The 21246-nt window shown below is 39.8% G+C and overlaps 1 protein-coding gene across 3 annotated transcripts in view; it reads right to left on the bottom strand.

The window, feature by feature from the left end:
• The window catches only part of pam (peptidylglycine alpha-amidating monooxygenase), a 144978-nt gene that overhangs the window by 113799 nt on the left and 9933 nt on the right, over positions 1–21246 (bottom strand). For all 3 annotated transcript variants that reach the window (XM_029710422.1, XM_029710423.1, XM_029710425.1), the window contains exons 3-5: positions 8957–9690; positions 8064–8187; positions 3240–3297 (exon numbers count right to left, since the gene is read on the bottom strand). In XM_029710422.1, the coding sequence (XP_029566282.1) occupies positions 3240–3297; positions 8064–8187; positions 8957–9051 (277 nt within the window). In that variant the 5' untranslated portion in view covers positions 9052–9690. The remainder of the gene's footprint in view (positions 1–3239; positions 3298–8063; positions 8188–8956; positions 9691–21246) is intronic.

The following is a 21246-nucleotide window of genomic DNA, read 5'->3' as shown; positions in this document are numbered from 1 at the left end:
GTGACATCAGGTGCTATAGGTGTCCTGGGAGGACAGGTAGTTTGCCGCCGGTGATGCGTTGTGCAGACTGCACCACCCTCTGGAGAGCCTTGCAGTTGAGGGCGGTGCAGTTGCCGTACCAGGCGGTGATACAGCCCGACATGATGCTCTCAACTGTGCATCTGTAAAAGTTTGTGAGGGTTTTAGGTGACAAGCCAAATTTCTTCAGCCTCCTGAGGTTGCGCCTTCTTCACCACACTGTCTGTGTGGATGGACCATTTCAGTTTGTCAGTGATGTGTATGCCGAGGAACTTAAAACTTTCCACCTTCTCCACTGCTGTCCATTTGATGTGGATGGGGGGTGCTCCTCCCTCTGCTGTTTCCTGAAGTCCACGATCATCTCCTTTGTTTTGTTGACGTTGAGTGAGAGGTTGTTTTCCTGACATCACACTTCGAGTGCCCTCACCTCCTCCCTGTAGGCTGTCTCGTCGTTGTTGGTAATCAAGCCCACTACTGTTGTGTCGTCTGCAAACTTCATGATTGAGTTGGGAGGCGTGCATGGCCACACAGTCATGGGTGAACAGGGAGTACAGGAGGGGGCTGAGCACGCACCCTTGTGGGGCCCCAGTGTTGAGGGTCAGCGAGGTGGAGATGTTGTTTCCTACCTTCACCACCTGGGGGCGGCCCGTCAGGAAGTCCAGGACCCAATTGCACACGGCGGGGTTGAGACCCAGGGCCCAAGCTTAATGATAAGCTTGGAGGGTACTATGGTGTTGAATGCTGAGCTGTAGTCAATGAACATTCTTACATAGGTATTCCTCTTGTCCAGATGGGATAGGGCAGTGTGATGGCGATTGCATCGTCTGTGGACCTGTTGGGGCGGTATACAAACTGAAGTGGGTCTAGGGTGTCCGGTAAGGTGGAGGTGATATGATCCTTGACTAGTCTCTCAAAGCCCTTCATGATGACAGAAGTGAGTGCTACGGAGCGGTAGTCATTTAGTTCAGTTATCTTTGCCTTCTTGGGTACAGGAACAATGGTGGACATCTTGAAGCATGTGGGGACAGCACACTGGGATAGGGAGTGATTCAATATGTCCGTAAACACACCAGATAGCTGGTCTACACATGCTCTGAGGACACGGCTATCTGGCCTAGACGGCACTGTATTATCCTCAAAGCGTGCAAAGAAGGTGTTTAGTTTGTCTGGAAGCGTGACGTCGGTGTCCGTGACGTGGCTGGTTTTCTTTTTGTAGTGCGTGATTTCCTGTAGACCCTGCCACATACGCCTCGGGTCTGAGCCATTGAATTGTGACCCCACTTTGTCCCTGTACCGGCATTTCGCTTGTTTGATTGCCTTGCGGAGGGAATAACTACACTGTTTATATTCAGCCATATTCCCAGTCACCTTTCCATGGTTAATTGCGGTGGTTCACGCTTTCAGTTTTACGCGAATGTCGCCATCATCCACGGTTTCTGGTTAGGGTAGGTTTTAATAGTCACAGTGTGTACATCTCCTACAATGCACTTCCTTATAAATTCACTCTCCGAGTCAGCGTATTGCGTCGTGGTCGGATTTTGCCGAACGGAGGGCCGGGCGTGGGCTTTGTATGCATCGCAGAACATCATCTGTTGTTGTCTGCTTGATTTACAGCAGGGTCTCGTTAGATTTAAGAGAAAGCATCAAGGTAATAAATTCATGTTTTCATAAGTTTTTGTGCCTGGGATTGGACACAGTCTACTGTGTGCAATTGTATAGGATAGACTACAGAACAACACCCAACGCTCTTTCTATTCATTATTCTGGATATAATTAACACAATATGATCTGGTAATGAAATAACATGACAAATACGTTTCGTTTTTTCATGTTAGACCTGCAGTTTCTGAAGTAGCCTATTTGAACTTGAATTTGGAGCTGCGAAATTAAAGTACTGGAATAGGCCTAACTTGAAAATCAGGCATTTCCTCAATTTGGTGTTTGAAAAGTTTTTGTTAATTATTGTAGCCAATTTATAAGTTCTCCTGCTCCCTTATAATGATCTGTGAATTAATTTCTTATCAGTTTTTTGTGAGATGTGGCCACTTTCGTTTGTTTCCCGCCGCTTCAATTGAAGGGTGTTGCGCTACTCTGTTGGGGTAAAAATCATGTGTGGTTATTATGATGACAAAACATTAATGTTGGCTTCAACTTGGCTTTCCATACAAATACATCTATTTTAAAAAAAGGAACCCGTTTTTTTTTTTTTATCACTTTCTCATTATAAAACCAGCGATAGTGAGATTAATGATACCGCTATTCATGGCTATATTATGTGTGCCAGCTATAGAAAAATCGCTATGCATCCAATCTATTTAGTCAGGAAACGTCCTAATTATTCTCACAATATAATAATCATTTGAATATCAATGCATTGGCAAGGCTTAAAACATTCATTTTTCTTTATACTTTTTGCGAGTGTGTGTGTGTGTGTGTGTGTGTGTGTGTGTGTGTGTGTGTGTGTGTGTGTGTGTGTGTGTGTGTGTGTGTGTGTGTGTGTGTGTCCGTGCATGCTCCGGTCCAATATGATTTAACAGGATTGAAGACAGAGAGTTCTCTTTATTGTTACATTGCCAGTGATGGGAGTGGAATGTGGTTGGCTGAGAATCTGGGATGGGAAGTAATCTTGTTGGGAAACCTAAGCTGGTCAAACAGTGTCTGCAGGGCTAACTCCTGCCTTCCCATAAACCCAGGCTCATAGACAACACACTGGGATAGGCCAGCGGGATTAAGGGTCACTGTGGCGTTACGGGATTTCATTCACCCTGCCACTTGGTCAAAGACAAAATAAATTGGTGCTTAGGAGAGGACGGTTGCCCATAACAACAGGAAGAGGGGGGGTATATATCATAGAAAAGTGGTTCTCGGCAGTGGGTCGAAAAATGGGGGGCGAAAAGTAAATATCCTAGGAAACATATGCTAGAGAGTTTGAGAATGGATTTTGGGTGAGCTCCTTAAATCGTATCACTGGTTTGATTCCCGAGGCCTAGACTGAGGAACATTGGAATTTGCAAACCACATATTTCACTGCACCTATCCGGTGTGTGACAATACAATATATATATATATATATATATATATATATATATATATATATATATATATATTTTTTTTTTTTTTTTTTACTATATTTCATTCATTTTTGACATTTAACAAATCACTTACATTGGACCAAAACTGTGTAACCAGATTCCTTTAAGATTTGGGTAAAGAATACTCACCGATATAGGCATCCCTGGTTGTCGGTACTGGAACGGCCACGCACAAATAGGTGTCAGACTGAAACGACACAGGACACAGTGTGAGAACAAATGCTTCACTTAGTTACAGACAAAATTAGATCATAAAGTTATGGTTAAAAAAACATGTTAAATAATTTTAAAATGAATAGTGTTTAAAATAAATAAAGTGTTTAAAAATGAACAGTGTTTAAAATGAATAGTGTTTAAAATAAATAAAGTGTTTAAAATGAATAAAGTGTTTAAAATGAATAGTGTTTAAAATAAATAGCGGTACAAATAAATAGTGTTCAAATAAATAAATTGTTGAAATATAAAGTCTTACAAATAAATAAAATTGTACATTTATTATTCTGCTTGTTTATAATCCATCAATAACAACCAATATTGTTTGTATCGGTCTCCCGGGTGGCGTAGCAGTCTAAGGCACTGGGTCTCAGTGCTAGAGGCGTCACTACAGACCCTGGGTCGATTCCAGGCTGTATCACAACCGGCCCGTGATTGGGAGTCCAATAGGGCGGCGCACAATTGGCACAGAGTCCGGGTCATCCGGGTTAGCGTTTGGCCGGGGTAGGCCGTCATTGTAAATAAGAATATGTTCTTAACTGACTTGCCTAGTTAAATAAAGGTTATATATATATATATATATATATATATATATATACATACATACACATACATATACAGCTGCCGGTTTGTTTTGCTTCTAATCAAGATCCTAAACATTGTTTCACTATGACAGATTCTCTAAAATTCAACGAGAGTCCTCAGATATTAGGCGGATTATCGAGTGCAGATACTGAAGCAAAAGTTAAGTCCTCGCTCGATTGAAGTCGGGCAGTTTAATATACGAGTGAACATGACTCTTAAATCACCCTGGCGCCGACCTTGCGTAACACGGGGAAAACTATATTTCCTGCGGGGAGTGAAGACAATAGCACTTCATCAAGACAAAAGACATGACACAGAGCTCTGTGTCCAACCCTGGAGCATCTCTCTCTCTCCTGAAGAGTGACCTCTTCATCTGAGGCCGAGTTAAAACACGTCTACAGTGACTGAAGATAACTCTCCTCTCATTTGTATCATCTTTCTCTTTATTCCTCAGGTCTCCAGCAGCCTAGCCTACATGTACTGTAACGTTCGTTGTTGTTGCTTAAACAACAACTAGTGGGCGTTGAATGGAGGAGAGAGGAAGAAAATGGCAGCCGTAGTTCCCTGGGAACAGGTCGTTTAAGTGACATATTTGTAATAAACATGACAGGAAGTCATTTCCAGGGAAATGGTGCAATTGCTTAGTTATAGCTGATGGCTTTCGGCTGTCATTTATCATTCTATTGGGCTTCTATTGGGCTTCTATTCTCCTGCTGCAGCAACACGGTCAAATGATTAAATCAATTCCAGGGGACTGAATTCCCTTCTCTCTCTCTCTCTCGCTGTGATGGCTGTATCTAACTCAGAGTTATTGTAAAAGGTCAGCGTGCGTGTTTCTTTCTTGGCACAGCTGGCTTTCTTTCAAAATGGTGTCTCATCAGTTGAGAATTCTCCAGACAAATTCTGGCAGAAGGACAACTTGGGGCCTCCCAAGTGGTGCAGTGGTCTAAGGCACTGCATCACAGTGTTAGCTGTGCCACTAGAGATTCTGGGTTCGAGTCCAGGCTCTGTCGCAGCCGGCCGCGACCGGGAGACCCATGGGGCGGCGCACAATTGGCCCAGCGTCGTCCGGGTTAGGGGAGGTTTGGCCGGCAGGGATGTTCTTGTCCCATTGTGCACTAGCGATTCCTGTGGAGGGCCGGGCACAGTACACGCTGACACGGTCGCCAGGTGTACGGTGTTTCCTCCGACACATTGGTGCGGCTGGCTTCCAGGTTAAGTGGGCATTGTGTCAAGAAGCAGTGCGGCTTGGTTGGGTTGTGTTTCGGAGAACGCACAGCTCTCGACCTTCGCCTCCCCCGAGTCCGTACGGGAGTTGCAGCGATGAGACAAGACAGTAACTACCAATTGGATACCACGAAATTGGGGAGAAAAAGGGGTTAAAAATATATATATAATAAATAAATAAAAGAATGCCAACCTGATGTGGGCCTATTAGAACAAAATAGAACCAATTTCGAAGACCAGATTCATGCTAAAAAACCATAGCCAAATATTTCAATTTGAATACTCTGCGATTCAAATTCCCATTTCACACTAATGAGCCAAACCATGCTGTACTGGGCTGGTCTCATTGCACATCCACCATAGTTGCTGCAATAAGAGAAAGAAACCATCTGAACCAACACAGTACAGCTCAGATCCACACAACATTGTGAAAAGGGTACAGATAAGATGTTGACAAAAGAAGCTTCGGAGAAAGTGAACAAACACTGGCTCAATGCTATCTGATGAACAGCCAGTGAACTGGCTCAATGCTATCTGATGAACAGCCAGTGAACTGGCTCAATGCTATCTGATGAACAGCCAGTGAACTGGCTCAATGCTATCTGATGAACAGCCAGTGAACTGGCTCAATGCTATCTGATGAACAGCCAGTGAACTGGCTCAATGCTATCTGATGAACAGCCAGTTAACTGGCTCAATGCTATCTGATGAACAGCCAGTGAACTGGCTCAATGCTATCTGATGAACAGCCAGTGAACTGGCTCAATGCTATCTGATGAACAGCCAGTGAACTGGCTCAATGCTATCTGATGAACAGCCAGTGAACTGGCTCAATGCTATCTGATGAACAGCCAGTTAACTGGCTCAATGCTATCTGATGAACAGCCAGTGAACTGGCTCAATGCCACCTGATGAACAGCCAGTGAACTGGCTCAATGCTATCTGATGAACAGCCAGTTAACTGGCTCAATGCTATCTGATGAACAGCCAGTTAACTGGCTCAATGCTATCTGATGAACAACCAGTGAACTGGCTCAATGCTATCTGATGAACAGCCAGTGAACTGGCTCAATGCTATCTGATGAACAGCCAGTGAACTGGCTCAATGCTATCTGATGAACGATCAGTGAACTGGCTCAATGCTATCTGATGAACAATCAGTGAACTGGCTCAATGCTATCTGATGAACAATCAGTGAACTGGCTCAATGCTATCTGATGAACAGCCAGTGAACTGGCTCAATGCTATCTGATGAACAGCCAGCTAACTGGCTCAATGCTATCTGATGAACAGCCAGTGAACTGGCTCAATGCTATCTGATGAACAGCCAGCTAACTGGCGCAATGCCATCTGATGAACAGCCAGTGAACTGGCTCAATGCTATCTGATGAACAGCCAGTGAACTGGCTCAATGCTATCTGATGAACAGCTAGTTAACTGGCTCAATGCTATCTGATGAACAGCCAGTGAACTGGCTCAATGCTATCTGATGAACAGCCAGTTAACTGGCTCAATGCTATCTGATGAACAGCCAGTGAACTGGCTCAATGCTATCTGATGGGCCAGAGAAAGGGCACCTCCTAGGCAAAATACAACACGCGGGTCTGATCTGGCCTGCAAACCCATTCAAACCAGGACCCGGGAGGTTTCCCCAAAAAATGACACGCTATATTATATATTTATTTATTTTGGGGGGTATTATTTTGGGGAAAAAACAACACTCCAGTCACTCTTGAACATTTAAAACTAGATAAAAACATTTTTTCTGGCCGGCAAGTTGATTTTCACAAACGCATAGGTCCCAAAAAAATCTGTGCAGCCTTCCGTTGAATTTCAAAATCCCAATGTGGCCATTGAGCCAAAAAGTTTGCCCACCCCTGCGATTGATCAATAGCACAACAGTACGAGCTGACCACTAAGTTAAGAGAGTTTAAGGTTTGTCTGCTCTGAGATGTTCTACAAGCCAGTAATCCCCCTTCAGCATTCACAGATATCAGCCAACACTTGCCATGGATGAATCATTGGCGGATGACTCACGCAGACCTGCACTGAGAATAATAATAGCTCACCCTCCCCTCTTCCCTCAACTCTCACATACACAACCAAAACAGTCCCAAGAAGACGCAAAGCCCGGAGCCCGATGACAACAGTTCCGCCATCATGTAAAAACTGAACTCTAACTGTTTCTCACTAGCCTAAACACAGGCTTGGCTTTTGGAGAAAAGAGAGAGAGAGAGTGAGAGAGAGCGCGACAGAGAGCGAGCGAAAGGGGGGGGGGAGAAAATAGTGATAAACCAGAGATCTTCCCCTCTGTGGTTTTCTCTGCACATTGCAGCAGCAGGGAAAAGACCGGAGGCTGAGGAGCCAATTAGCTCTTGTCTGCAACAGAGAGTCAACTTTAATGACTGCATTACTGTAGGATCAATACTGGCCAAACAAACACGGCAGGAGGACTGGCCCCTGACACAACCCCATGAGGAAATCATGTACAGCAACACGCTGAGAGAGAGAAACATTGTACGGCCATCATCAACATACCTTCCTGATATGAACCAAGCAAAGCGGCGAGTTTTTCTGCACGTAGGAAGGAGATGTCTGTCAAGTCTATGAATATTAATATATTAGTCATTGTCTAACCTTTATTCGCCGATCGAAGTCTCAATAAAATCTCTTTGACATTAGAGACCTAAAATGCTAGTCAGACTAATTTTGCATCATGGAGAATGATCACTGATTTTCAGAAATGGTTGAATAGCCTAACAGGCTATGTAGACTAGTGTAGATAGTGTTCTTTGAAAACATATGTAAATAAACGTAAAACTGAACCATCAAACCATTGAGCGGGGGAAAAAACTAGGTCTGACAGATACTGGGATGGTTTGGGTTTTCCACAGGGTTGTTTTGACTGTCAGAAACATGGGGACTCACCACCGTGGGGGATACCCCCGGCATGCGGACATCCAGTGAAAAGTTGCCTGATTTGGACAGGACCATGGGTTGTCTCGTCCTGGTTGTGCAGTCGTTAGGCTCCGAAGAGGCACTTTCCTGATACCTGTCCGATGGGGACAACAGTGAGAGAAGAGGTTGTTAGTGGAAAGCGACAAAACAACCTGGGAGAAAACTATTGCTAATGAGAGAACCTAACAGCCTGATGAGTTGAAGAACTCCTATGACGAGATTGGAAGTTTGGAAGATAATGAGCGTACTTCACACACAAACACCTAAGACTCGAGAGGGAAACGGAGAGAACACCTCCAGAAAAGTAGGTTAAATGAAGATACAATTGTTTATACAATTACTTATAGGCCAATCTGCAATTGACTGATACTAATCTACCCAAAAGGCTATTTGTGTGGTCACCATGTCTTTTGATGCTGTAGCCACCTCCTGCGTCATTTGTTTGTTCATCATGTAGCCATACAAACATGGGACAAACACATCCGGCTTCCAGTACCTTGTACCTACAGCAGGCTAATGTCCTACTGCAAACACGTTTTAAATGCTACATAATTGTATAATTTTTTTTTTTTTTTAAAGTGCATGAAATCATCATTGATCAAAAAAAGACTAACTTACAAAACATTGATTTAGAACTGCATTAAACTTATCAAATCTATTTATTTCATAAGTACACTGAGCTATTTCAACTTAATTAAAAAAATGTTTAATACATCAACTCTAGGATAACACAATCAAAGAACAGTCGAGATCTCCAAGCGACATCTGTTCGCACCCCTCACATGACCCCACTAAATCTGCCTTTCCCTTTCAATTGCATTTCAAAACCGCTCCAAATAAATCAGCACTGGCCATCCCCTTACCTTTTAAACCTGTGCAGGGGGTTTGTGGCACCGTCCAGGCTATGGCTTTGACAGATGAGCGTCAGCACCACCACGCCACAAACAAGGAATCCCATCTCTGACTCTAGCCTCTTGTCAAGCGCTCCCTATTCCTGCTTCTAGCTTGCCGGGTTAACTGTAGAAGACTGGGCGCTGAGCAGAGCGTCACAGTGCTGTGTCTGGGATCAGCTGTGGAGCCTCACTGACGCTGAGCGAGAGAGAGGAAGTAACCGAACAAACAGTAGCAGGTCCTGGATCAGGGTTAAGACAGATGGAAGAGCCAGATGGAAGGGTTGTTCCTGTTGGCAGTTCACACGCTGGGGACTGAAGGAGTAGGAGGAGGTTGTGTCTGTGGTTGTGTGTGCCGCTCCTCTTCTCCAGGCTCCAGGCCACTAGGGCTAGGTGTTCCTTTGTATTTTCTCTGCCTTTCCGAGTGAACTGAGCACACAGAGGCGGGACTACCCTCTAGCGCTCCCTCCCCCTTTCCTCTCTACTCCTCTTCTCTTCGGTCTTCTCGTCTGGCACAAGTGGCTGTAACGCGGCACCTTTCCACTCTCCTCTTAGCACCCAAAGTTATCCAGTGAGAGAAGAGGCGAGTAAATGTGAAGAGCGGCTGATGTTCAGAGGTGACAGAGAGATGAGATGAAAGTAAGAGTAGATCAGAGTAGATGGAGGGAAGAGGCGAGGAGAGCGCAGCGTCGGTCTCCAGTCACAACCTGTAAAAATAGAAGCAGACGTGCTCAACAAGAGGGGGGGTGACTAGATGACTAACATGCCACTGACTGTGCCTGTCTGCCTGCTAGCGCAAACCCCCCCCCCCCCCCCCCAAGCTAATGCTCCAGCGGGTTCTTTAATATACTCCCATTATCATAAGAGGCAACACGGAAATGCTAGTTGTTAGCGTTAGTGCCCATCCCTTAAGATGACTGAGAAGCTAAGGGGGTTTGAGTTGGGGGGGGTAACGGTTGGTTGGGAATCACATGCCATCTCTCCTTGCCTTTAAAATGTCATTAAATATAGATGACAGTGTACACACTCTGCAGTGCTGTTACTGTGCTGAATCCGCGTATGGTTGCCGCTTCTATTTACTCTATTCTGTGGGCTTGTCCGGGATGTGAAAGCGGAGGGATAGAGGGGAGAGAAGGAGAAGCCGCAGTAATCCAATCAGATTTCCCCGGGGGATTCACACCCTTATTAAGGAGATCCAGTTGGTCACCAGCAGGAGCAGACAGCTAGTATAGAAAACACTGTCAAGCAGACCTATACAATACCTTACAATACAATACCATACCTTACTATACAATACCATACCTTACTATACAATACCTTACTATACCTTACTATACAATACCATACTATACAATACCATACCTTACTATACCATACCTTACAATACAATACTATACCATACTATACAATACCATACCTTACTATACCTTACTATACCATACCATACCTCACTATACCATACCATACCTTACTATACCATACCTTACTATACCATACCATACTATACCATACCATACCATACCATACCTTACTATACAATACCATACTATACCATACCTTACAATACAATACCTTACTATACCTTACTATACCATACCATACTATACAATACCTTACAATACAATACCTTACAATACAATACCATACCTTACTATACAATACCTTACAATACAATACCATACCTTACTATACCATACCTTACTATACAATACCTTACAATACAATACCATACCTTACTATACAATACCTTACAATACAATACCATACCTTACTATACAATACCATACCTTACTATACAATACCATACCTTACTATACAATACCATACTTTACTATACCATACCTTACTATACCATACCTTACTATACCATACCTTACTATACAATACCATACCTTACTATACCATACCATACCTTACTATACAATACCATACCTTACAATACAATACCTTACTATACCTTACTATACCATACTTTACTATACCTTACTATACCATACCATACCTTACTATACAATACCTTACCTTACTATACAATACCATACTTTACTATACCTTACTATACCATACCATACTATACCATACCTTACTATACCTTACTATACCTTACTATACAATACCTTACTATACAATACCATACTATACAATACCTTACATGTCTATACTATACCGTGGTAGACTATACCTTACTATACTACACCGTACTATACTATGCCTTACTATACTATACCGTGCTATACACGACCGTGCTATACTATACCTTGCTATACATTTACATTTTACATTTAAGTCATTTAGCAGACGCTCTTATCCAGAGCGACTTACAAATTGGTGCATTCACCTTAAGATATCCAGTGGAACAACCACTTTACAATAGTGCATCTAAATCTTTTGGTGGGGGGGGGGTTAGAAGGATTACTTTATCCTATCCCAGGTATTCCTTAAAGAGGTGGGGTTTCAGGTGTCTCCGGAAGGTGGTGATTGACTCCGCTGTCCTGGCGTCGTGAGGGAGCTTGTTCCACCATTGGGGTGCCAGAGCAGCGAACAGTTTTGACTGGGCTGAGCGGGAGCTGTGCTTCCTCAGAGGTAGGGAGGCGAGCAGGCCAGAGGTGGATGAACGCAGTGCCCTTGTTTGGGTGTAGGGCCTGATCAGAGCCTGAAGGTACGGAGGTGCCGTTCCCCTCACAGCTCCGTAGGCAAGCACCATGGACTTGTAGCGGATGCGAGCTTCAACTGGAAGCCAGTGGAGAGAGCGGAGGAGCGGGGTGACGTGAGAGAACTTGGGAAGGTTGAACACCAGACGGGCTGCGGCGTTCTGGATGAGTTGTAGGGGTTTAATGGCACAGGCAGGGAGCCCAGCCAACAGCGAGTTGCAGTAATCCAGACGGGAGATGACAAGTGCCTGGACTAGGACCTGCGCCGCTTCCTGTGTGAGGCAGGGTCGTACTCTGCAAATGTTGTAGAGCATGAACCTACAGGATCGGGTCACCGCCTTGATGTTATATAGTATACCATACTATATTATAACTGTCCATACTATACCTTACTATACCGTACTATGCCTGTCTATACTATACCTGTCTATACCTTGCAATACTACACCGTGCTATACTATACAATCCATGTCTATACTATCCCTGTCTATACTATACCATACCTTACTATACATGTCTATACTATACTATACTTAACGAAACTATACCTTTCTATACTATCCCTGTCTACACTATACCGGTCTACACTATCCCGGTCTATACTATCCCTTACCATACATTACTATATGTCTAAACTATACCTTACTATACCTTACCTTGCTATACCTTTCTATACTATAACTGTCTATACTATACCTGTCTATACTATACCTGTCTATACTGTGCTACAACTTACTACACCACACCTTGCTTTACAAAACCTTGCTATACAAAACCTTGCTACACTATACCGTATTATATCTTACTATACCTTACTGTACTACACCTTACTGTACTATACCATGCTATACCTTACTACACATTGCTATATTATACCTTACTTTATACATTGCTATACTATACCTTGCTACACTATACCATACCCGTCTGTATTATGCTACATCTTACATCGGACAATACTATTCCTTGCTATAATAACATTGCTATACCTTACTAAACCTTATTATATCTTACTATACTATACCTGACTATACAATACCTTATTATACTATCCCTGTCAATAGTATACCTTACTATACTATACCTGTCTTTACGATACCTGTCTATACCTGCTATACTATGCTACATGTTACTATACCTTACTGTACTATACCTGTCTATACTAAACCTGTCTATACTATACCACACCTTACTATACATGTCTATACTATACCTGTCTATACTATACTACTATACTTACTGTACTTGTCTATTCTATACCTGTCCATACTATACTTATATGTCTATACTATACCTGTCTATACTGTGCTACATCTTACTACACCACACCTTGCTATACAAAACCTTGCTATACAAAACCTTGCTACACTATACCTTATTATATCTTACTATACCTTACTGTACTACACCTTACTGTACTATACCTTGCTATACCTTACTACACATTGCTATATTATACCTTACTATATACATTGCTATACTATACCTTGCTACACTATACCATACCCGTCTGTATTATGCTACATCTTACATCGGACAATACTATTCCTTGCTATAATAACATTGCTATACCTTACTAAACCTTATTATATCTTACTATACTATACCTGACTATACAATACCTTAATATACTATACCTGTCTATACTATACCTTACTATAATACACCTTACTCTACCTTACTATACCTTGCTATACTGTACCTTACTATACCTGCCTATACTATACCTTACTATACTATACCTAACTATTACTTAGTATATTATACTAAACCTTACTATATTAAACTATATCTTAATATACAATACATGTCTATACTATACCTTAATATACCTCATTATACTATACCTTACAATATTATACTAAACCTTACTATATTATACTATATCTTAATAACCTACATCTTAATATACTATACCTTATATCTTAATATACCTTACTATACCTTTTTACATTATACCTTACCATATTGTACTATATCTAACTACACCTTACTACACTAGACCTGTCTATACTATACCTGTCTATACCTCATTATACTATACCTTACTATATTATACTATATCTTAATATACTATACCTGTCTATACTATACCTTACCATACCTTAATATACCTCATTATACTAAACTTTACTATATCATACTATACCTTACTAGACCGTACTACACTAGACCGTACTGTACTAGACCTTACTGTACCTTAATATACCTCATTATACTATACCTTGTTACATTATACCTTACAATATTATACAATATCGTAATATACTATACCTGTCTATACTATACCGTACTATATCTTAATATACCTCATTATACTATACTAAACCTTAATATAACTTAATATACTGTATATACACTATACCTTACTATACCTCGTCATACTATACCTTACTATATTATACTAAACCTTAACATACTACATCTTACTATATTATACTATACCTTGCCATACCATACCGTCTATACTATACTAAACCTGTCTATACTGTACCTTATTATACTCAACCTTACTATATTACACTATATCTTAATATACTATACCTTAACATACCTTACTATACCTTACTATATTATACTATACCTTAATATAGTACATCTTAATTATACTAAACCTTACTAAAATTATACTATATCTTAATATACTATACCTGTCTATACCTCATTATACTGTACCTTACTATATTATACTAAACTATACTACACCTTAATATAATACATCTCAATATACTATACCTTACTATATTATACTATACCTTGCTACACTGTACCTTAATATACCTCTATATCATACTATATTATACTAAACTATACCTTAATATAATACATCTTAATATACTATACCTTACAATATCATACTAAACCTTACCATATTATACTATTATACCATATTATACTACTATATTAATATACTACATCTTAATATATTTCACCTTATTATACTATACCTTGCTATATTATACTAAACCTTACTATACTATATCTTAATATACTACATCTTAATATACCTTACGATACCTTATTATACCTTGCCTTACTGTAGTATACCTTACTATACCTGTCTATAATATACCATACCTTACTATATTATACTAAGCCTTACTATATTACACAAAACCTTACTATATTATACTATATTCTAATATACTATACCTTACTACACTATACCTATCTATACCTCATTATACTATACCTTACCATATTATACTATATCTTAATATACTATACCTTACTATATTATACCTTACCTTACTGTACTATACCTTACTATACCATACTATACGTGTCTATACTATACCTGTCTACACTATACCTATCTATACCTTACCATATTATACTATACCTTACTATATTATACTAAACCTTACTATATTATACTAAACCTTAATATATTTTAATATACTATACCTGTCTACACTATACCTATCTATATCTGGCTATACCATACCTTACCATATTATACTATATCTTAATATACTATATCTTACAATACCTTACTATACCTCACCTTACTGTACTATACCTTACCTTACTGTACTATACCTTGCCTTACTGTGCCTTACCTGTCTACACTATATATATCTATACCTGTCTATACCTCATTATACTATACCTTACCTTATTAAACTATATCTTAATATACTACATCTTAATATACTATACCTTACTATATTATACCTTACCTTACTATACCATACCTGTCTATACCATACCTGTCTATACCATACCTGTCTATACAATACCATACCTTACTATAATATACTAAACCTTACTATATTATACTAAACCTTACTATATTATACTAAACCTTACTATATTATACTAAACCTTACTATATTTGAATATACTATACCTGTCTATACCATACCATACTATATCTTAATATACTATATCTTACTATACCTTACTATACCTCACCTTACTGTACTATACCTTACCTTACTGTACTATACCTTGCCTTACTGTACTATACCTGTCTACACTATATATATCTATACCTGTCTATACCTCATTATACTCCACCTTACCATATTAAACTATATCTTAATATACTACATCTTAATATACCTTACTATATTATACCTTACCTTACTATACCATACCTGTCTATACCATACCATACCTTACTATATTATACTATATTATACTAAACCTTACTATATTATACTAAACCTTACTATATTTTAATATACTATACCTGTCTACACTATACCTATATATACCTGTCTATACCATACCTTACCATATAATACTATATCTTAATATACTATACCTTACTATGTTATACAACGTCTTACTATATTATACTATACCTTACCTTGCTATACCTTGCTATACAATACCCGTCTATACGATACTAAACCTTACTATATTGCACTATATCTTAATATACTATATCTTAATATACTATACCTTACTATACTATGCCTTACTATATTATACTAAAACTTACGATATCTTAATATACAATACCTGTTTATAATATACCTGTAAATACTGTACCTTAATATACCTCATTATACTGTATCTTCTTATACTATACCTTACTATATTATACTGAACCTTACTATACTATATCTTAATATACTACATCTTAATATACCTTTACGACACTTTACAATACCTTACTATATTATACTATAACTTACTATTCCTTACCTTACTGTACTCTACCTTACTATACCGTACTATACTATACCTGTCTAAACTACACCATACTAAACTTTATTATACTATAACTTACTATATTATACTAAACCTTACTATATTATACTACACCATACCATACTTTATTATACTATAACTTACTATATTATACTAAACCTTACTATACTATACTATACTACACCATACCATACTTTATTATACTATAACTTACTATATTATACTACACCATACCATACTTTATTATACTATAACTTACTATATTATACTACACCATACCATACTTTATTATACTATAACTTACTATATTATACTAAACCTTACTATACTATACTACACCTTACTATACTATTCTATATCTTTCTATACTGTATCTTACTATACTACACCTTACTATACTATTCTATATCTTTCTATACTGTATCTTACTATACTACACCTTACTATACTATTCTATATCTTTCTATACTGTATCTTACTATACTACACTGAACACAAATATAAATGCAACAATTACTAAGATTTTATGTATTACAGTTCATATTTTTTTTAAAACTAGGCAAGTCAGTTAAGAACAAATTCTTATTTACAATGACGGCCTACCCCGGCCAAACCCGGACGACGCTGGGCCAATTGTGCACCGCCCTATGGGACTCCCAATCACAGCCGGATGTGATACAGCCTGGATTTGAACCAGGGACTGTAGTGGCACCTCTTTCACTGAGATGCAGTGCCTTAGACGAGCAGCGGTCAATTGACTGAAATCAGTCAATTGAAAAACATCTATTAGGCCCTAATCTATGGATTTTACATGACTGGGAATACAGATATGCATATGTTGGTCACAGATATCTTTAAAAAAATGTAAGGGTGTGGGATCAGAAAACCAGTCAGTATTGTGGCCTGTGGAATGTTTTCCCACTCTCCTTCAATGGCTGTGCGAAGTTGCTCGATATTGGTGGGAACTGGAACACGGTGTCATACACGTCGATCTAAAGCATCCAAAACATGCTCAATGGGTCACACGTCTGGTAAGTATGCAGTCCATGGAAGAACTGGAACAATTTCAGCTTTCATGAATTGTGTACAGATCCTTGCGACATGGGCCGTGCATTATCATGCTGCAACATGAGGTGACATCAGCAAACTGCTCGCCCATACGACGCCATTCAAGCTGTCTGCCATCTGCCCAGTACAGTTTAAACAATAGTTTACTATACTATATAACATCTTACGATACTACAACTTCCTATACTGCATCTTACTATATGACATTACGTCTTACTATGTGACACTACGTCTTACTATACTATATCTTACTATAATATAATGTCTGGTGAGTATGCAGTCCATGGAAGAACTGGGACATTTTCATCTTCTAGGAACTGTGTACAGATCCTTGGGGCCGTGCATTATCATGCTGAAACTTGAGGTGATGACGGCAGATGAATGGCACGACAATGGGCCTCAGGATCTCATCCCGGTATCTCTGTGCATTCAAATCGCCATTGATAAAATGCAATTGTGTTCGTTGTCCGTAGCTTATGCCTGCCCATACCATAACCCCACCGCCACCATGTGGCACTCTGTTCACAACGTTGACATCAGCAAACTGCTCGCCCACACGACTCCATACAAGCTGTCTGCCATCTGCCCGGTACAGATGAAAGCGGGATTCATCTATGAAGAGCACACTTCTCCATGTGCCAGTGGCTATCGAAGTCAGTTATGACGCCGAACTGTAGTCAGATTAAGAACCTGGGCTGGTGTGGTTACACATGGTCTGCGTTTGTGAGGCCGGTTGGACGTAATACCAAATTCTCTAAAACGCTGTTGGAGGCGGCTTATGGTTGAGAAATTAACATTAAATTCTCTGGCAACAACTCGTGAACATTCCTGCAGACAGCATGCCAATTGCACGCTCCCACAAAACTTGGCATTGTGTAGCACCTGTGGCATTGTGACAAAACTGCATGTTTTAGAGTGGTCTTTTATTGCCCCCAGCACAAGGTGCATCTGTGTAATCATGCTGTTTAATCAGCTTCTTGATAGGCCACACCTGTCAGGTGGATGGATTATCTTGGCTAAGGATAAATAAATGCTCACTAACAGGGATGTAAACAAATAAGCTTTTTGTGAGAACATTTCGGGGATATTTTAATTCAGCTCATGAAACATGGGACAAACACTTTACATGTGTTTACATACCTTGCTATATTTTATTATACCATATCTTACTATAATATATCTTACTAAACTATATACACTACCTTTCAAAAGTTTGGGGTCACTTAGAAAATTCCTTGTTTTTGAAAGAAATGCACCATTTTTGTCCATTAAAATAACATAAAATTGATCAGAAATACAGTGTAGACATTGTTAATGTTGCAAATGACTATTGTAGATGGAAACGGCAGATTTTTAATGGAATATCTACATAGGCCCATTATCAGCAACCATTATCAGCAACCATCACTCCTGTGTTCCAATGGCACATTGTGTTTGCTAATCCAAGTTAATAATTTTAAAAGGCTAATTGATCTTTCGAAAACCCTTTTGCAATTATGTTAGCACAGCAGAAAACTGTTGTTCTGGTTAAAGAAACACTAAAACTGTCCTTCTTTAGACTAGTTGAGTATCTGGAGGATCCGTATTTGTGGGTTCGATTACAGGCTCAAAATGTCCATAAACAAAGAACTTTCTTCTGAAACTCATCAGTCTATTCTTGTTCTGAGAAATGAAGGCTATTCCATGCGAGAAATTGCCAAGAAACTGAAGATCTAGTACAACGCTGTGAACTACTCCCTTCACAGAACAGAGCAAACTGGCTCTAACCAGAATAGAAAGAGTGGGAGGCCCCGGTGCACAACTGAGCAAGAGGACAAGTACATTAGTGTGTCTAGTTTAAGAAACAAACGCCTCACAAGTCCTCAACTGGCAGCTTCATTAAATAATACCCGCAAAACACAAGTCTCAACGTGAACCGTGAGGAGGCGACTCCGGGATGCTGACCTTCTAGGCAGAGTTCCTATGTCCAGTGTCTATGTTCTTTTGCACATCTTAATCTTTTCTTTTTATTGGCCAGTCTGAGATATGGCTTTTTCTTTGCAACTCTGCCTAGAAGGCCAGCATCCCAGAGTCGCCTCTTCACTGTTGACGTTGAGACTGGTGTTTTGCAGGTACTATTTAATGAAACTGCCAGTTGAGGACTCAAACTAGACACTCTAATGTACTTGTCCTCTTGCTCAGTTGTGCAAGGCTTAATCAACCAACAACAGTGCCCGATCTCACTAATGCTCATGGCTGAATGGAAGCAAGTGCCCGCAGCAATGTTCCAACATCTAGTGGAAAGTCTTCCCAGAAGGGTGGAGGCTGTTAATTATCCAGCATGCTGGATAATTAGATAACGTTAGGTGTATGATCTATGTAGTAATATTAGCTAACATTGAACCTGGTTTGTTAGTTTTAGCTACCTGCAGATTCATACTACAGCTATGTCACTCAGTTTGTATTGGTAGTAGTATGAGTTGGGATTATGCAGGTTCATTGTTTAGCAAGCCAGCTAGCCACGTCAAAACAAAAGTCTTCACTTCACCAGATCATTACATGACTAATCAAGTTAGCCAGGTGTGTCTGTAGGTGATTACCGCCAGCTATTCTATTCACTGAGCATGTGTACATGTCTAGACAATAGCATTTCTTTCACATGATCTATCAATTTAGACAAGTGGGTCTAGGTAAGCGTTATCTAATAATTATAAAATATTTGTAAAATATTTTTATCTGGACACTTTCTGTTTTTGATATTGCTACTATGCAAGTAACCATTTCACTGTATCGTTTACACCTTCTGTATCCTGTGCATGTGACAAATAAATGTAGATTATATTTGATATAGTGTTTTCCAAAGACGGTAAAATGAAGAACAACATAACCTGCACCAAAGTCAGATAAGGATATAAGCCAAGATAGTAGAGGTTGACCGATTAATCGGAATGGCCGATTAATTAGGGCCGATTTCAAGTTCAAGTTCAATTAATCCACATATAAAAACGGTCAACCGAATCGTTTCTAGTCATCTCTCCTCCTTCCAGGCTTTTTCATCGTTTAACTTATATGGTGATTGGCATCTAAACTTTCATAGTATTACCAAGACAACCGGCAACAGCGTCTTTCAATCACCCACGTGGGTATAACCAATGAGGAGATGGCACGTGGGTACCTGCTTCTATAAACCAATGAGGAGATGGCAGCTCGATCTGCGTCAGAAATAGGAATGACTTCTATTTTAGCCCTTGGCAACGCAGACGCTCGTTGACGGGCGCGAGCAGTGTGGGTGCAATAATTGAATAACATAGATTCCTACATTTATTTTGCAACACTCGCGCACACGACGCGAGAGGTGTAGTCAGGGTATAAGGCTTAAGAGGGTGTGAACTATGCTGAATGGGTGTAGACAAAGGAGAGCTCTCCAGTAGGTGTACCAAAATATTCGAGGGGCATTTTCTCAAAAGTGGGGTTACAAGTTTATCAACTTTCAAAGCAGAATTACTTTCCCATTGCTCTTCAACTGCAGTGTATGATATACCACTTTCTAGCTCTGAGTGTCTACTTTTATCCAATGTAAAAACCACAATATCAAATGCTGCTACATAGGATGAACGTCAATATGATCATCATAACACTTCCTGTGTATAGTTCTATATCGTCGCTCAATACTTTATTGAACATTATTACATAATGAATTAACTGAGTAGAATGGACACAGCAGTCTACTTTAGCATTTCTGTATTGGTCTCATTATTTACAATGGAATATACAGTGCCTTCAGAAAGTATTCACACCCCTTGACTTTTTCCACATTTTGTTGTGTTACAGTCTGAATTTAAAATGATTAAATGGAAAGTTTGTGTCACTGGCCTACACACAATACCCCATAACGTCAAA

This window comes from Salmo trutta, chromosome 23 (assembly GCF_901001165.1).
Source record: "Salmo trutta chromosome 23, fSalTru1.1, whole genome shotgun sequence".
NCBI classification, from domain to species: Eukaryota; Metazoa; Chordata; class Actinopteri; order Salmoniformes; family Salmonidae; genus Salmo; species Salmo trutta.
This window is presented reverse-complemented; position numbering and strand designations above follow the sequence as displayed.